The following is an 18,066-nucleotide window of genomic DNA, read 5'->3' on the forward strand; positions in this document are numbered from 1 at the left end:
GGCTGTGACTCAGGGAAGCTTATACAAGTAATTGACACTGTTTCTTACCTATATTCACTTTTGGAATTTAGCAGGTAAATGGTTTTCTTCTCCTCCCCTCCCCCTGTGAAAAACTAGATATCACGCCCAAAATCCTGTTTGCTTATTAGCTGCCTTTCATGTTAAAATATACACGGCCATAGGGCCTCCCCTGGTGGCGCAGCGGTTGAGCGCTGGGCTGTGAGGCTGCACGCAGCCTCCGCAGCGCTGGTTCGTTCCCCGGCCGCTGGCGAGGGTCCCACAAAAAAAATACATATATACACGGCCCTAGAGAGAATTGAGGAAATAGTGCTCAACAATTTTCAGCTGTAATCGGTGGTCGTTCTTTATTACAGGCTTAGGAAATGCTTTCCTTGTGACCTGTTGATTTGGCTTTCTCACATATTATGTCTTCCTGGATTTTCTTCATTCCTATCTGGACTTTGGAAGTAGGAATGATATTGTGCAAGGAGAGAACACTGGTTTCAGCTCACAAACGTGTCCCTGAGGTTCCTTTGCCCTTGCCTTTGTCTGGACTCATTTACATGTACCCATTTTCCTTTCTAGCCATATTCTTTACTTTTTTTTTTTAAAGATTTATTTATTTATGCATACAAGAACTAGGGTATCGGCCAGAGGAGCTGGGAGGGGGGTGGTTTGAGAGGATTCACCAGGGACAGAGTGGGGAACAGAACAGGCAGATTGACTGAAAAACACTGCTGAGAGGGCAGCGGGTGACACAGGAGAGGTCTGCTGCGCCATGTGGGTAGCTCCCTGGCCAGCCGGGGATTGAACCATGGAACTTGTGCTGCAGAGGCTGTGGCTATCTTCACAGAGCTGTGCTTAACCCCTTGAGCCACCAGAGAGGCCCTCTAGCCATATTCTTTAGATACAGCTCACAACAGAAGAATGGCCAGTGAGTGGCATTTTGTTTTTACATCTTGAACTCAGTGTAAGAATTAAACACATTTGTCTTGTGCATCCTTTACCTTTTAATGATTTGTTTGAATCAAACAACATCAGAGTATATGTAATAGGTGTGTGTTCCTTGCAGCAGATTCCCTTAAATATTTTTTCTTTCTTTGGGGGAGAAAGGACTTTGTATCAGTCTGTAGCTTATCTGCAGTTATACTGAAGGCATAGGATCTGCCTTCGATGTTAATAAATAATTATCACAGTAGGTCTACAATCAACACCTGTTAATAAAGGTGCTAATTGTTCTCACTGGATTTAATTGTGCTCTTCAACCCTGATTGATCTTGGCAACATTTAAATCCCAAATTAGCTTTCCCCCAGTTATCCAACAAGTGTTTGAACTTTCTTCTCTTCCACTAGTAAAAGGCAGACTAGTTGGAATAAGCTCCTAAGCAAAACATGTGTAGGATGGTAAATTTGTGCTGAGAAAAGATAATGTATTTAAAATCAAATGTAGTCTCATGATTAGAGGACTGTTCCCATCTGTGTAGTCCATCATACAGAAGTGAGAGATGCTAGAAAGTACATATTTTCCCATTATTTTAAAACTCAGATCACCTCCCCCCTTTTAAAAGATTTTTCTTTTTTTTTCCCCCTTAACAATTTTATTATTTTTTTATTTTTTTTAAATAATAAATTTTATTTTTATAGTCCCCCATACAATTGCAAACGCCCCATTCTGACCCCAATCCTTCCCCTCCCGCCCCCCACCCCCCAAAAAGTGTCTCTGGTTCATAGTTTTTTGTTGATTTTGATTTTCACTTTCTTATATTCATTTTCCTGGTCCCTTATTTAAGTTTTCTAGATTCCTGCTATGAGTGAGACCATCTGGTATTTTTCTTTTTCTTTTTGGCTTATTTCGCTGAGCATGATCCCTTCCAGCGCCATCCATGTTGCTGCAAATTGCATGTGTTTATCTTTTTTGAATGCTGAGTAATATTCCATGGTATATATGTACCACATCTTCTTGATCCAGTCATCTATTTTTGGGCATTTGGGTTGTTTCCAAAGCTTAGCTATTGTAAACAGTGCTGCTATAAACATAGGGGTGCAGGTGTTCTTTGGAATTGATGTTTCTGTGTCCTTTGGGTAAATACCTAGGAGTGGAATTGCTGGATCATATGGAAGCTCTATGTTTAGTAGGTCCAGAAATCTCCACACAGCTCTCCATAGTGGTTGGACCAGTTTGCACTCCCACCAACAGTGCAGAAGAGTTCCTTTTTCTCCACACCCTCGCCAACATTTGTTGTTGCTAGTTTTTTTAATATGTGCCATTCTCACTGGTGTGAGATGGTATCTCATGGTAGTTTTGATTTCCCTGATTACAAGTGATGTTGAACATTTTTTCATATGTCTGTTGGCCATTTGCATTTCCTCTTCAGAGAAGTTTCTTTTTAGCTCTTCTGCCCATTTTTTGACTGGATTATTTTCTTTGTTGTTGCTGAGTCTCATCAGCTCTTTGCAGATTTTTGTGATCAGTCCTTTATCATTAGTGTTGGGTGCAAAAATGTTCTCCCAGTTGGTGGGGTTTCTCTTTGTTTTTGTTACTGTCTCTTTTGCTGTGCAGAAGCTCTTTAATTTGATGTAGTCCCAGCTGTTTTTCTTTGCCTTCACTATCACTGCTTTGGGTGATGTGTCTGTAAAGATGTCTTTGATGTGCAAATCCCGTAGTGTTTCGCCTATATTTCCTTCTATGTATTTTATGGTTTCAGGTCTTATGTCTAGTTCTTTAATCCATTTTGAGTTGATTTTTGTGTATGGTGTGAGGTAGTGGTCAAGCTTCATTCTTTTGCATGTAGCGACCCAGTTTTCCCAGCACCATTTATTGAACAAACTTTCTTTGCTCCAATGCATAGTCTTTGCTCCTTTGTCAAAGATTAGTTGACCATAAATCTGTGGGTTTATTTCTGGATTTTCTATTCGATTCCATTGGTCTGTATGTCTGTTCTTGTTCCAATACCATGCAGTTTTGATGATTATGGCTTTGTAGTATAGTTTGAAGTCTGGGAGTGTGATGCCTCCATTTCCTTCTTTTTTTTTCATTAGAGCTTTGGCTATTCCCCCCTGTTAAAAGATTTAATTATTTAAGCCTACGAGAACTGGGGTGTAAGCTGGAGGTGTGGGTGTGTGTGTGAGAGGATTCACCAGAATCCTCTGGTGATTCACAGAGTGGGGAATAGAACAGGCGGATCCACTGAGAAATACTGCTGAAGGGAGCAGTGGGCAAGACAGGAGAGGTCTGCTGCACCATGTGGGTTAACTCCCTGGCTGGGGATCTAACTCATGCCAAAGTGGCAGGCAATAGCTTGATAGGGCCGAGACTTTAACCCCTGCGCCATCAGGGAGGCCCTGCCCTTTCTTAATAGGAAAAGGCTTTCACAATTAATGCTCTTCTTATAAAGAACATGCAATTTAATACTACTCCCTAAGTTTTTACAGTTAAAAAAACTTTAATTTTTATCTTGAAGCATTTTTACACTACAGAATTCCACAGTGGCAATAACTTTCCACATTGCCGTATTTCTAGATGCAGAGATGGCTGTGTTTTCTAGGTCACAACGCTTTGCAGGACCCTTCCTGTCATAATACCTCTCTTGTTTTTCACCTGTGATTTGTGAACTGTTAACCGCTACCTAATCTTTTCCTAAAGAAAAGGACACTAACCAAAGAATTTTATGGGGTAGTTGATTCTTTTTACCTAACAGGATGAAATCCCTTTTAGAATTGTTACCAAGAATGACGCTCATTGAGTAATGCAGCCAGATTTGACACCTTCCTCTTCCTCATCCCTCTGTGTAATCCATCTCCAAGTCTTGCCCATTTTGCTCTGTGCTCTCTTGACTGTCTCCCAACCACACTGCCTTGGCCCAAGCCGCCATTACCTCATTCTTGGCCTCTGCAGCTTCAGCTTCCCAAGCCCTCCCACTTCGTACACTCTACACTCTTGTTTCCTTTCGGTCTGTTTCTCACCCTGCAGCCAGAGGACGCATTAGTGCTGCCTTTTGAAACATTAACTTTGTGCATAAAATCTCTCAGCACTTCCAGGGACAAGGACAAAATCCTTTCTGATTTTCTGGACTGTCTAGTCCTGTCCCTGGCAGCCTCTTCACCCTTCTCGAACCACATCTACCTCACAGACTACTTCTGATGTCAAAGCTCTGTGCAAGAGTCACTCTCTTTAGGAAGCTTCCCTAGCCACCTCCCTGCCCAGTCGTAAGTTGGAGTCCCTTTTGAGATTGATTGATTGTTTGATTTATGCAAGCACTGGGTACAGTCAGAAGCGCAGGAGGGTAAGAGAATTCACCAGAGCCAGAGCGGGGAGCAGAGCAGGCAGAAGGACCGAAGCACACTGCTGAGGGGAGCAGCGAGCGGCAGGAGAGGTCTGCGCGCTAAGTGGGACCCTCCTCCGGTAGCCGGGGATCGAACTGGTGCTGCAGAGGCTGCAGGCAGCTTTGCAACCCGGCGCTCAACCGCTGCGCCACTGGGGAGGCCCAGGAGTCCCTCTTGATATATTGCTTCAGCACCGTGGGTTTTCCCTTCTTCACACATCTGGGAGGTGAGCATGCTTTCTGTGTGAGGGGTGACTCTTGCACTAGACTGGAAGCCCTATGAGAGCGGGTTGGGCTGACGCTTTGTCCTAAGCATTGAGCACATTGCTTTGCAATGTAGTACTTGCTCAGTGAAATTTTGTTGTGTGAGTGAATCCAGTAAAATTACTGTTCTGCACTTTTGTCATTTGGTGAATTAAGGAATGGATAGTAGACTGATTGGCTTGTATTAAAATGGACGGTACCCGGTTTATAGGTTTATAGTCAGAGTATACAGTTGGGAATCCAGGGTTAGATTTTCCATCGACCTTTCTTTTGATCTCATACTTTCAGACATTTTGTTTGTTTGTTTGGTTTTTGTTCATTTTTGATTTAATAGCTCCTGGGAATAGGATTTGTTTATTAAGCTATGGTAAGTAATAAAGATTCTCACTGTCACAAAAGAGTGAATGACTGTGCCTTTGACCTGCTCTTCTTTTCCCCCTTTGGTGTAGGCTCTTGCAGCCAATGCTGGAACAGGATTTGCTGTTGCTGAGCCTCAAATTGCAATGCTTTGTGGGAAGTTAAATATGCATGTGAACATTCAGACTGGGAAGTGGGAACCTGACCCAACAGGCACTAAGAGCTGCTTTGGAACAAAAGAAGAAGTTCTTCAGTACTGTCAGGAGGTAAGAGTGTTGCCAGAAAGTTAAAACCGTGTTTTTTTCTGTGTCAAGTTTGAACCTACTTACCTTAGAAATAGATACTCTCAGTTGTCTCTTTTGGCCTGAGACCAAGTGGCTAGTGACTGGTGCACCGGCCTTCTTTCTAAGTGTATGAAGTGACTGAGGCGCCACTGTTCTCTCAGGGAGGAGTGCTGCAGAAGATTGGCAAGGACCAGAGAAGTACTGCCTGGTTTACTATGGGAAGATGTGAAGCAAAACAGGCCATGTGTATGCTTGTGCTTTCTATCTGCTCATGGAAAGCCACCAATATTGTAAATGATCGTCTCAGAACTGATTCAACTTGGTGTCAAAACCTAGCTTTGAAAAGAATATGAGATGTTTTAACTTCTTATCAAAACTAGTATATATGGCCAGGGTTGATGTATTCTGTACTTTTATTAATAAAATTTCCATAGACTTGCCTCTGAAATGTTATAGTTCCAGACTCAACTATTTACCACCACCCCCAACCGGGCTTGATAACATTTGTTTGGGGCTGCAAACATCCTTTTGCATGTCCTTAAATACAGACTCCTATTTAAGAAGAGAACACATTAGAAGAGGTCTGAAATCTACCTGTCGAAAGACAGTCCACATGTCTGTTTATAGGGTGAGTTCAGTTGACTTCAGGGCAGCAGAACAGAACCTTGGATTTCTAGAGGGTAATGGTGAAGCTGAGTAAACACAGACACTCCTCTTTATGTGTGAGTGGTTGTTATTTATTAGGTACAGAGTCAATATATTTGGTGTGTTCTTTTCCCTTGCAGATGTATCCAGAGCTACAGATCACAAACGTGATGGAAGCAAACCAGGCAGTTAATGTTGACAATTGGTGCCGGAGGGACAAAAAAGAGTGCAAGAGCCATATTGTGATACCTTTCAAGTGTCTTGGTGAGTGCCCTTTAGGAGTTCTTGGTTACTGCTAGGGAAGTGCAGGTGTCCCTCGTTTTCAAATTTACTCTTCCCTTGGCTCATGTGAAGTAGCTACATCTGTTAAGAATCTGAAAGCTCTAGGAATTTATCAGGGGACTTTCTGAATTGAATAATTACCTTTTTCTGGTGTCAGGAGTTGACTTGTCTTGAGGGTCACTAGCTCTCCTTGTCATTGTGAGCATCCTTCTGTCTTTTAAGGAGGAGCCTTTTCCTCCGGCACTGAATAAGAATGCTGCTAGCAGAGCAGGCCACCAGAGTGACTGGCTTACAGTCAGAATAGTAAGTGGTATTAAAACAGCCACCCCCCCCCCAAAAAAAAAAAAAAAACAAAACACAGCCACAGCACAGTCTTCTATTCCCCCTACTTCATCCCACACATGGCAGGGTCCTGACTTTCTGTTGTTAGTCAGACACTGTAGTATTTTTCAGGAAAAGTGACTGACTCCTAGCTGCCAAGGGGAGAGTCAGGGATGCTGGGGCCAGGTCCCGTGCCACCAGCCATCATGAAGGGCTCAGGTCTGGTAAGGATGCTTTTATCTCTGTGTGGTTGGTGTTAGCAGTCAGAGCTGCCTTCAGTAAAATTGTAACATCTTGTTGCCCAGAAACAGTTGTCGCTTCAGATGCATATTTTATTTGCTTAATGTATTCATCTTAACCATTCATCACTGATAATCTGAATCATACTCATGTTTCTGGGTGATTCAGAAACAGATCTGATCACAGAAGCTTAAAACAATTGATTTTAGATGATCCATGTAGGATTAGCACGGATACAGCATTAACATGGATATGCATGGTAGTTCTGAAGATGTATTTAATTTTTGCTGTTGAAGTAATTTATTCCCCTCCCTGCCTTCATTAAAATCTTTCTAAAATGGAATACATGTAGCAAAATAACAGGAAGAGTAAGCACCTGACAATATTTAAAATACATAGCAATTACTTTGTTTTCAAGTATTCAGAAGGTGAAAGGAGGGACATTGCCTGGGCTTAATACCATTTACTTTAAAACTGAGCATCATGCAGTAGTGTGCGTGTGGACAAGAATGTTCTTGAATATTTGTAGACAATAGAGAAATAATACTTGGCAATAGTTTCCTTTTGCAGAATCTTTACCTCTGAAGATTGCAGCCTGGTCCTCCTGCCCTATCTTCTATGTTACTTGCTGTTACCCTCCCAAAACTCGGAGCATGAGATCTTGGAGACCCTTATCTTCCCACACGTGCTCAGTTTACAAGCCAGCCTAATTTTTCTTTCTTAAATATGTTTATATTCATAATTCCCAAACTGCACTGAGGGTGTTTCAACAAACTCATAGGGACATTGCAGGATATTTTTGATTTTCAAGGGAAACATCTGTCAGACATCCTGTGAACTACTAGCTGGAGGTACTCAGTTTCAACATTAGATCATTCCTTTCCTTTTAGTGACCTCATATCTTTGTGGAGCTGTGCTTTCACATTTCCTGTGATATAAGGCCAGCATCACACCAAAATTGCTGTAGCAGAGGAAACAAGGGAGATGTGTTCAGTGGATTGAAAGTTGAAGGAGTTATGCAGTGAGGTGTTAGGAGACAGTCCTCGTTAAGTTGTTGCATGTGACTAACTTCTTAAGTTTCTTTTGGCATGGGGATGCTGTGAAAAAATTAAGAGACACTCAGGGTGCTATGTTGTTTCCATTGCAGCTTTCACAGTGCACAGTGATGGTCTGTTTATGTATCTTTTCTCCAGTTGTAAACATCTTGACAGCAGGCACCCTGTTTCACTCTTTTATCTCCTCAGCACATGCACTGTGCCTAGGTGGAGGGTACATGCTTAATGATAACTACAAATCAAGACTGCTACCATAGCTGGTACACAATAAACACTTCATTGTACTGCTTTCCCCTTCCCCCAAATACTGTAGTTGGAGTGTTTCAGTGTGTTATGGAACATAACAGCAAAATACTACTGTCATTAATTAAATGGCTAAAAGACAATTTGACCATAAGCTCTTCAGTATCTTCTTTGCATTTTGGTTACTGAATAAAACACTATTCAGTCTTCGGTGTTACATAATTCAGACAGTTATTTGTGTTTACACTAATAACCACTTCAACAGCTTCTTGACAGTGAGTAGAGCAATCCATTGGTATTTTAAAATAAATACAGTTGCCTGAGTCTAAGCTGATAACGTTCCTGGTGATTGAAGTTAAGGGAGATTGTAGGAAAGAAAAACTGGCAATTCTTCCTTGTCATATTTTAAGAAACAAAAGACTTTAATGTCTTTGCAGGACAGCACCACCTGTACTTTCATAGGATCCTTAGAAAATTCTTTGGTTATAATCTTTTAGAATTACTCTTGCCTTTTAAAATTAATATGAGGTTTATAAATGGTTGCAAAAAATAGTTCAAAGGACTTCTATACACCCTTTCCTCAGATTTTCCATTAATATATTTTATTAAGATCATAAAATAAACCCATCATCTATCTGTGACCCCCCCCCCCCAAGTGTCCTAATCTCCACTACCTGCTTTTGAGAGTTATTTAAGTTGCAGGCATGGTGTCCTTTTATCTATTAATTTTTCAGTGAATATTTTCAAAGAATAAGGACATTCTCCTGTATAACTGTAGTATCATCAAAATCAGAAAATTATTACTAATCTACTATCTCAGCTACAGATCTATTTTTAGGTTAGCCTGTTCCCATTACATCAGGATCTAATTCAAGATCTTATTTGCATTTGGTTCTCTCTATAGCCTTTTCCTATCTTTTATGACCTTAATCTTTCTGAAGAGTATAGACTGGGTACTTTGTAGGGTGCCTTGCAGTTTGGATTTGTCTTATGATCCTTTTGATTTCTGCATTTTTGAGGGGGCCATCACCAAAGTGTTCTTGCTGCATCATATTAGAAGTTAAAGGATATCACTTTGTTTCATTACCAATGATAACTGTTACCTCCTGGCTAAGATGGTATCTGCCTCCACCTATTTCATTAAGGACTCATTAAGGACTCATTAATGAACTAGGCTTGTCCAGTGGGAACTCCTTCATGCTGGTTCATGACCCTATAATTTTTTGAAAACTGCTTTTTTGGTACAACAAAGATGTCATATATATATGATGAAAACACACACACACGGAGTTGATTGTTTATTTCCCAAGAAAAACTCTTCTTTAGCCCAAATACTCATGTTTTGTAGTTCCAGAACACACAGGTCAGTGACAAACTTCCACGGAAGAAATTGTTTACATTCCAGAATCACTTTGCACTCTGAAAGATATCAGCCAGCTTTCTCATCTCCTCAAACTCCTTTATGGAGTCAGGCATTTCTCCAAGAAGCCCAGATTTTAGTGGGGAATGGTATTTAGAAGCCAAGATCCTGGGCATTAAGTTTTACTTACTTCTATTACAGTGTTAGGCCTTCTAAACCCACCCAGCAGATGGATATAGATATACATATAAACATTCTTGTATATAAAAAACAGTGAACTCATATTGACACTCTCCAATTCCATAATCCTTAGTATATTTGCACAGTATTCCCTGTAAATGATCAGTTTCTCTGATTCTTAAAAGGCTTATTTTTTTTAATTCACATAATTTACCCATTTAAAAATATACAGTTTATGGATTATAGTATATATTCATGGAGTTATGTGACCATATACAATTCTTTTAATATACAAATTGTACTAAAAATGGATAGTTTAGAAGTGTGAGTCCTATATACTTTATCATCTGTGATACCAACTGGTCGAGTTACAGCAACCAGTGTTACTGGAATGCCTTGGCTGTGAATACCTAAGGAGCCTGTGGAGAGTGGGCTTATGCAGGCAAAACAGGCAGGACTAGGTGTACTCTAAGCAAAAGAGGTTTTTAGTGAGTGCATTTCTTTTTGGCTGTAGCTGTGTCAAATAGTGATTTGGTTGAATTTTAATCCATAGCTTGCCAGTGTGGTTTAATTTCTTGGCTGTAGAGGTGGCTCTGCCTGCCCCAGCATGCATAGACATTTGGCCATGACTGGGACCTCACCCTCAATAGCCTCCTGGCTCTCTTTGGTTGTTAACCATACTCTGGGTGGCTGTGTTTTTTTGTTGTTATTGTTATGTTTATCACCACATGTTGCAGGAAAGAGATGGTGGTGATATGGTTAGCTTCCACCCTGATCTGCCTTTAAGCTGTCACTGCCCACCAAGCCCAAAGCATGGTCAGAAGGGTGAGGAGATCGGAACTGGGGAGAACAGGTTGGTGCTGCTACTCATTTGTTTGGATGTGTCCTTTGGCCACTGTTTTTTAAAGATTTATTTTTATTTATTTATGCATACCAAAACTGGGGTGTAGGCCAGAGATGTGGGGGGTGAGAGGATTCACCAGAGACAGAGTGGGAAGCAGAACAGGCAGAGCTACTGAAAAACACTGCTAAAGGGAACAGCAGGCAAGACAGGAAAGTCTGCTGTGCCATATGGGTTAGCTCCCTGGCCAGGGATCGAACTCAGACCACAGTGGCTGCCAATAGCTCGGTAGTGCTAAGACTTTAACTTTAGCCACTATTTTTGTTGAGGTTGAGGGCATGGTGTGTCTCGCTCGATGAGCATACTTGACAGCAGTTTGAGAATGAGTTTAGGTTGCTAGTGGGGTTTGCATCAAGCCTGCTCTTGAATTGTTTGTTGTCTGTGTTCACTCAGCTCTGCCGTGTCCTCAGACCAGGCTTAACTAGCTATATGACTCTTACCTGGTATTTCGCAATTTGGTGAAAAGGTACAGTTCAATCTTTCATCCCCCTCAAAATGAACCTTATATTTTAACTTAACACTGATTGCCCCCCTGTTTATAAAACTTTAGGTCGGTAGGATGATCCTAGTAGGACAGAGTTGGTGCTGTGTGAAGCAGCAAAACCGTTGGTATTTTGAGGGAAAGAATTAGTCATCTCTGACATTTATATATAGACGAGCTCCTGCACTAAAAGAAGAGAGCGTTGTAAGCCCATGGCCGGTTTTGGCTATTTTGGGATGAAGATTTGGACAGAGATGTTACTGTGGTGTGGAACTAGCAGAGAAAGTTGTTGGTCCTTAGAAGCTCTGAGGCATGGTCTTCGGCTACCACACCAAAGTCAGCTGGTATCTTGGAGCAACTCATTCATCCATACAAGTGTCCATTTGCATATGTGCCTTCTACCTTTCAATTCTTGATAGCCTATCAGCAGTTATTGAGCACCGTAATCCCAGTATGAACCCTTGGGCAGTGCCTGTTTATGCTCCTGATATTTATTCTGCATCTTTAATTTCTCAGAGCCCTGTTGATAAAGACGTCTGCTAGGGGTGGCTATTAGACCTTACAAAAATTTACATTGGGTGGTCAGGGTGCTTCTCGTTTTACTGTTTTTACGGAATGGTTTCTCGTGCCAGAAGAAACTAGACAAACCTGAGCTTGGCTTCCAAAAGCCCATAAATGGTACAGTCTTCCTAGAGAAGTACTTCTGCACTAGGTCTCTTTATACATGAATGTAGTATTGGGACTTCTCCAAGTAGGTAAATAGATTTTGTTATTTGTAAGGAATTTTAGTTACTCTCAATGAAAAATCTCTAAAAATGTGATGGTGAACATGGCCTTGTTTAGGGTAAAGCTAGTATGAAAGAAAAACAGCCATAAAGAATGGGTGGACAATGCAGATAAATCATAAATTCAGCTAAATGAATTCCTGAAGGTTAGGTTTTGCTAAATTGCCATATTCATTGATCAGTTTATTAAATCAAATAGCAAAAAAGTATCCGTTTCTATTTGTCCATTGAGTTGGGAAACCATCACCATCATCTGTTGTACTCCAACTGATTAAACTGAGGACCATTATAGCTGGGATCAATTTCTAAAGTGAGACCAAATCATTTCCAGTGTTCTTCTATAAAACAGAGTAATGGTGATCTGCCTGTCCATGTCAGTTTTTTCCTGGAAGTTGCTGGAAAATAATTGTAGCAAAAGCAAAATGTAGTGAAGGAAATGACAGAACTGAGATTGAAATGTGTTCCTCTTTTAGTTCACTTTTAAAAAAAATTTAGTTGGGACAAGTGATCAGAATTCACTTCGGGTTTTTGTGCTTGAGCATTTTGGTGTATAGATAGATGTAAGCCTTTTTCTTTGACTACACATGGCAATGTATATGCTTTTAAATGTGTTTCCCCCCCCCCCTCAACTGGGCTCATACTACATGTACTCTCCAGTTCATTGCTTTTATTTTTAGTACTGTAGTGAATATCTTTATCTACTTGTTCAATGATTTTCTTAGAGTGTATTCCAATCAGAATTGTCAAATCAAAGAGTTAAGCTTTTGGGATTTTAAAAAAAAATTATTTTTTAGTTTACTTTCAGATTCATGGTTTTAAGTCTTTTCTGGTTTGCAGATGTTTAGACAGTTGGATCAATCATGGAGTAGCTGAATATTGGTGACATTTCATTTTATAGTTTAACCTGGAGTTGTTTTTAAAAGTTTTGATTTTATTTTTTTTAAGATTTATTTTTATTAATGCATAAAAGAACTGGAATGTAGACCAGAGGTGCGGGGGTGGGAGGTGGTGGTGGAGAGAGGTTCACTAGAGGCAGTGGGGAGCAGAACAAGTAGATCTACTGAAATACACTGCTGAGGGGAGCAGAGGGCAAGATAGGAGAGGTCTGCTGTGCCATGTGGGTTTCCCCCTGGCTGGCCGGGGATTGAACTTGTGCTGCAGAGGCTGCAGATTGCTTCATAGTGCCGTGCTTAACCCCTTGCCGCCACCAGGGAGGCCCTAGGAACATTATTTTAAATCAGAGATGTGTGTTTGATGGTGTGTGTTTGATGGTGGAGAAGGGATCCTATACCTCTGCCCCTGTGCTGTGTTGCTGTAGCCCTGCAGCTGGACCTTAAGGCATTGAGTCAGGGAAGAGGAAGGGAAATCCAAGCATTGCAGCTCTGATGGGACGATGGGCTCTAGTGGCTGCGTGCCTTGGGCGGTATGTCCCGTGACCTTCGAAGATGAAGGATGGGCCTCAGCTTGTATACATTAGAGACTGCCCTGTCTACACCTGACTGTGTCACTATCATAATAATCTGCACTGAGGGTCATTCTTACCTGATCCATGATCAGACTTCTGACCAAGCTTTTCTTTTCCAGTGGGTGAATTTGTAAGCGATGTTCTGCTAGTTCCGGAAAAGTGCCAGTTTTTCCACAAAGAGCGGATGGATGTGTGTGAGAATCACCAGCATTGGCACACTGTGGTCAAAGAGGTATGGGAATGGGTGGGAAAAGTCTAGTGTTGTCTTTTCTTCCGTTTGCAGTTACTTGTATCTTCTAAATTAAAAATGTCTAGGAGAGAAATAATATTTTTGTGGGACATGCAATGTTGACAGTCCATCCCCTAAAGTTTAGGACATTAGACTGTTGCTGAAGGCTGCTGTCAGCGGGGCTCCCAAGAAGGTCATCCTAACCCCTGAAGCTGTGTGGAAACAGCCACAAAACAGCCACAAAAAGCTGTGTCTGGACAGATACTGACAGAATTAGGTGTCATTCATTCTTCTACTAGAAACACGCTTTATTTCATAATCTTGTTACCTGTAGGTAATTAAGTTGGTTCTTTAGTCACTTGTCTTTCTTTGGTCAGAGTCTGAAGCAGTCCCTTCACCATTGAGGAATGTAAATTATCACAGGACACCTTTTATTTTTTTCCACAATTATTTTTATTTATTTATTTTTTAAATTTATATGTATTTTATATCATTGTTCATTTTTAAACAATGTTTGCTTTCCCCCTCACCTCCCTCAGGTGTAGTCCCCACAGAATTTCCTTCACCAATGCACTCGTGCACCACCTCACAGTCCCTGTGCACCTCCCTCCCTCCCTGTGAACCTTCTCCCTCATCCTTTCCTGCAGATGTTTCTGGTTTATAATTGTCTGTTTGCTTTGTTTTGTTGTGTTGTGTTTTGTATTGTTGTTATTATTTTCCCCTGATGTCTTATTTGGTTCCCCTGTATTTCTCCTATAAGTGAAACCATCTCATATTTTTCTTTTTCCCTCTGACTTATTTCACTGAGCATGATCCCTTTGAGCTCCATCCATGTTGCTGCGAATGGCATGAGTTAATCTTTTTTATTGCTGAATAGTATTCCATTGTATCACAGAACACCTTTAACCATGTTGATAGTTAATAGAAGACATTCCCTTTTCCTTAATTTTTTCCAGTTTTTGCCTTTCATTGTTTTTGACTCAGGTGATGATTGCCATTGCAAGTTCAGCAGAACCTGTAAATTTTCTTAAAATTTAATATCGTCAGAACTTTGGACAGAAGATATGTGTCTACAAGAGAAGGCATTCCATGGTGATTTCATTTAGGAGCCAGGGAGTATGTGAACATGCTTCTGACGGGCCGTGTTCTGATGCTGGTCTGTCTCTTCTAGGCCTGTCTGACTCAGGGGATGACCTTGTACAGCTATGGCATGCTGCTGCCCTGCGGGGTCGACCAGTTCCACGGCACCGAGTATGTGTGCTGCCCTCAGACAAAGATCATTGAATCTGCTGTGTCAAAAGAAGAGGAGGAGGAAGAGGAGGACGATGAAGAGGAGGAAGAGGAGGAGGAGGAGGAGGAGGAGGAGACTATGATATTTATAAAAGGTGTGCACTTGCCCTGAACTTGTGACAGTCCTGTGGCCTGCCTGCCTCTGACTTCCAGCTAAATTGGGGGCCATGCTGGAGTTGAGGCAGCCTGTGCTTCTGTTCTGGCAGTAGCTGGTCGCAGGAGTGCCTGGCGCTCAGCTCTGTCTTGTTCTGGGCCACATTGGTTTCTGCCGGTCAGCATCCTCCCTGACCCCTAACTCTTCCCTCTCGCTGATGTCGCTGGACTCAGGGCTTTAGAGGCTTTAGAGTTAACTGAGTGCACTTTCCCATCTGTGTTTTTGTGTTTCAGACTAGGGAAGTGAGTGTTGTGCTCCGTGCACAGGCATTGGTACTAACCTTCCTTTTTCCCTGTAACGTTTAGTGAGTTTCCTACTGAAGCAGATTTGGAAGACTTCACAGAAGCAGCTGTAGATGAGGATGAGGAAGATGGGGAAGACGGGGAGGAAGTGGTGGAAGATCGTGATTACTACTACGACAGCTTTAAAGGAGACGACTACAACGAAGAGAACCCAACCGAACCCAGCAGTGATGGGACTGATGCAGAGAAGGAGATCACTCACGATGTTAAAGGTAACTCGGTGTAAAGCCATGGTGTTGAACTCCATTTGGTGTTATTTACTTAGATTGTTGGACTGCATTCAGCACAGGTCAGTCACCAAAGGAAGAGGTGCTGTGCTGTGCGCTGCAGAAGTTGGGCCCGCGGGGCACCCCTGGTGGCATCCCAGCGGCAGGCAGCTGGTCACTGAGGGCAGGGATGCCAGATTGAATGAGAAAGCTCCCCTTTGCATTGTAAGCAAGGACTTAATTGATGAACAAGCATTAGAAAGAAACAACACGTTCTGCCCTTGGGCAGGATTATTCCACATTCGCCCTAAAATGTTCTCTCCCCAAGGAAAGCCCCCTGCTCAATATTGTGAAAGCGCTGATCTTCTAGAATGGAAATAACTTCCTTCTTTTCCTGAGTGTGTTCTAATCTCTGGGCTGCCCAGTTTGTCCATTAGGAAGATGCTTGTAGCTGAGAGGGTGGAATTTAATGGCTTGCTGGTAAGGGATCAGGGACAGCAGTTTTTTCATCTTGTCATTTTTTAAAACAGGTTGTGACAGTTCTGGAGCCATTTAAAAACAGCCTCCAGCTGATTATATATTTGAGGCCAATTAAGATCCAAAGAATAATTTAGGAACCAGTGAAAATTACTTAGTGCGTCTAGAAATTTATGACTCACCTTGGGAAACATCAATATGTACCTTCGTGTAGTAAGGTCACAGGTGTTCCTTACTGACCTACTGCAGAATCACCACTGAATCAGCCCTTTCACCTGCCTTACTGCCCTCGGTCCCTGCCACACCATTAAGGGGGACCAATCAGGCATTGAGCTCCACTTGACAAATAGAAAGTGAGTGGGGCTCTCTGAGCTATGGGATATGGAATTTCTCCAACTCGTACATCAATCCAGACTCAAGATAGTGCAGGAAACATTTTTAGCTTCTAAATGTCTTCATTACATCAGCCAGGAAAATGGCTACATCCTGAGAGATGGCTGGCTTACATGGGTGAGTTAGTGCCAGGGCAGTCGGGTACTTCCAGTGTCGGCCTTCACTCACATCCAGCATCACCTGGTCCTTCCTCCTCACCCCACCCACCCCTGCCGGTGTGTCACATCAGGAAGCGTTTGAAGCTGCTGACTCTGTCCTGCTGACATTCTGACCATTTTCACACAGCTGTCTGCTCCCAGGAGGCGATGACGGGGCCCTGCCGGGCCGTGATGCCTCGTTGGTACTTCGACCTCTCCAAGGGAAAGTGCATGCGCTTTGTATATGGCGGCTGCGGAGGCAACAGGAACAATTTTGAGTCTGAGGATTATTGTATGGCTGTGTGTAAAACGATGAGTAAGTCCCGCCACACTGGCTCTGTGCGGAGCACCGTTCTGTCCGGCGTCCTGTCTTTCCCAGCTGTCCTCGTGACCGCGTCTGTGTAGTGCTCCCCGCCGCCTCAGCTGTTTGCTGTTGGTCATTCTCCTCCCCCATCTTTGTGCTTTCTAGATTCAGGCTGTGCTTTCCTGTTGGCAGTAGTGAGCTCAGTTTTCTCTCCCGCATTCACTGTGGGTGTCTGGTGGTGGTGTGTCCCCTCCTGGGCCCAAGTGCTGCTGTGTGGTCAGGACTGCAGCTCTGCCCTTGGCTATGTCTCATGTGCAAAGGTGATCAGATTAGACATGCGTTCTGCACGTGTTTGTTTCCAGGGTCTGTCCTTGTTCTTGTCTCTGAACTACCTTGTCCTTGACATCCCCTGGACCCCCACTACCCCCATGATGCATGCCAACTAATGGGGACAACCCACTCTCCAGAGAAGTGACAGGAAGGATGCTTCCTGGACACTAGAATATTGCAGTATCTTGCTCTCCGCACTCTAGGGAGAGGGCTTGGCAGCCACTCTGTTTCTCCAATATTCTGGCAACCCTGGACTGGATAGGACTTAAGGAAGTGAAGGAATTTTAGTTTGTGTGTTCTTTGGTCACAAAGGAAATCAGTGGTTCAGTTGAGTTGGACAGTTGTACTTAGTTAGGAAAGGTTTTGCTATTCTCCATGGTTACCCCGTCCCTGCTTCTCTTCTCTTGGCAGTTCTCACCCATGTTTGGAAAATCCTCAGGCCAGGCATCTTCCTAGGTTTTGATTCTGGAATTCGTTAGAATAATGAATTGCTGCACACGTTCCTGATATTTGGTTGTAGTTTCTGATGTTTTTTCATTCATCTATCTTCCACTTCCCTCTTTCCTCCTATGACCAACAGATTTTTGAAATCTTAACACAATGTGGTGTACCTTCAGTGCTTCCCCTGTACCACTGCTCTATGGAAAGGCTATTTTTATTTGATAGGATTGAAAGGGTGAAAAATGAGCCCTTGGGGAACTTTGGTGGTAGAAACTTTTTTTTTTTTTTCTTCTTCAGGAAAGGTGGTAGAGCTGGGAATTATTGTGGCATTTCCTGCTTGGAAAACTACTTAAAGAGCAACAAAATCCTATTTCAGGGTGAGACCTGAAGAATCAGGGGTCCTCGACAGCCTCTCTGACTCTTCAGGTAGTGATCTCCACCCTTAGGGTCAGAAGGTAGTTCAGTGAGACTCTGGAGTAGCGGTTCTTCAGAGCATTAGTAAAGGCTACAGGATCGTTGTTTCCTTTCCTTGTGGCAGGGAAGATGGGCCAAGGAGCAGCACCATGTCGTGTGCTGTATATCCCGGGCCGGAGGGCTATGAAAGCCTAGAGGTATCAC

General features: G+C 42.6%; 1 protein-coding gene across 1 annotated transcript in view; it reads left to right on the forward strand.

The window, feature by feature from the left end:
- APLP2 (amyloid beta precursor like protein 2) overlaps positions 1 to 18,066 on the forward strand; it is a 70,355-nt gene that overhangs the window by 35,057 nt on the left and 17,232 nt on the right. The window contains 7 exon segments of the mRNA XM_037505641.2: positions 5,036 to 5,209; positions 6,013 to 6,136; positions 13,305 to 13,417; positions 14,586 to 14,774; positions 14,777 to 14,799; positions 15,164 to 15,372; positions 16,522 to 16,689. Of these exon segments, the coding sequence (XP_037361538.1) occupies positions 5,036 to 5,209; positions 6,013 to 6,136; positions 13,305 to 13,417; positions 14,586 to 14,774; positions 14,777 to 14,799; positions 15,164 to 15,372; positions 16,522 to 16,689 (1,000 nt within the window).

Source organism: Talpa occidentalis, unplaced genomic scaffold (assembly GCF_014898055.3).
Source record: "Talpa occidentalis isolate TD23 unplaced genomic scaffold, MPIMG_talOcc4v2.1 talOcc4.12, whole genome shotgun sequence".
Lineage (NCBI taxonomy): Eukaryota > Metazoa > Chordata > Mammalia > Eulipotyphla > Talpidae > Talpa > Talpa occidentalis.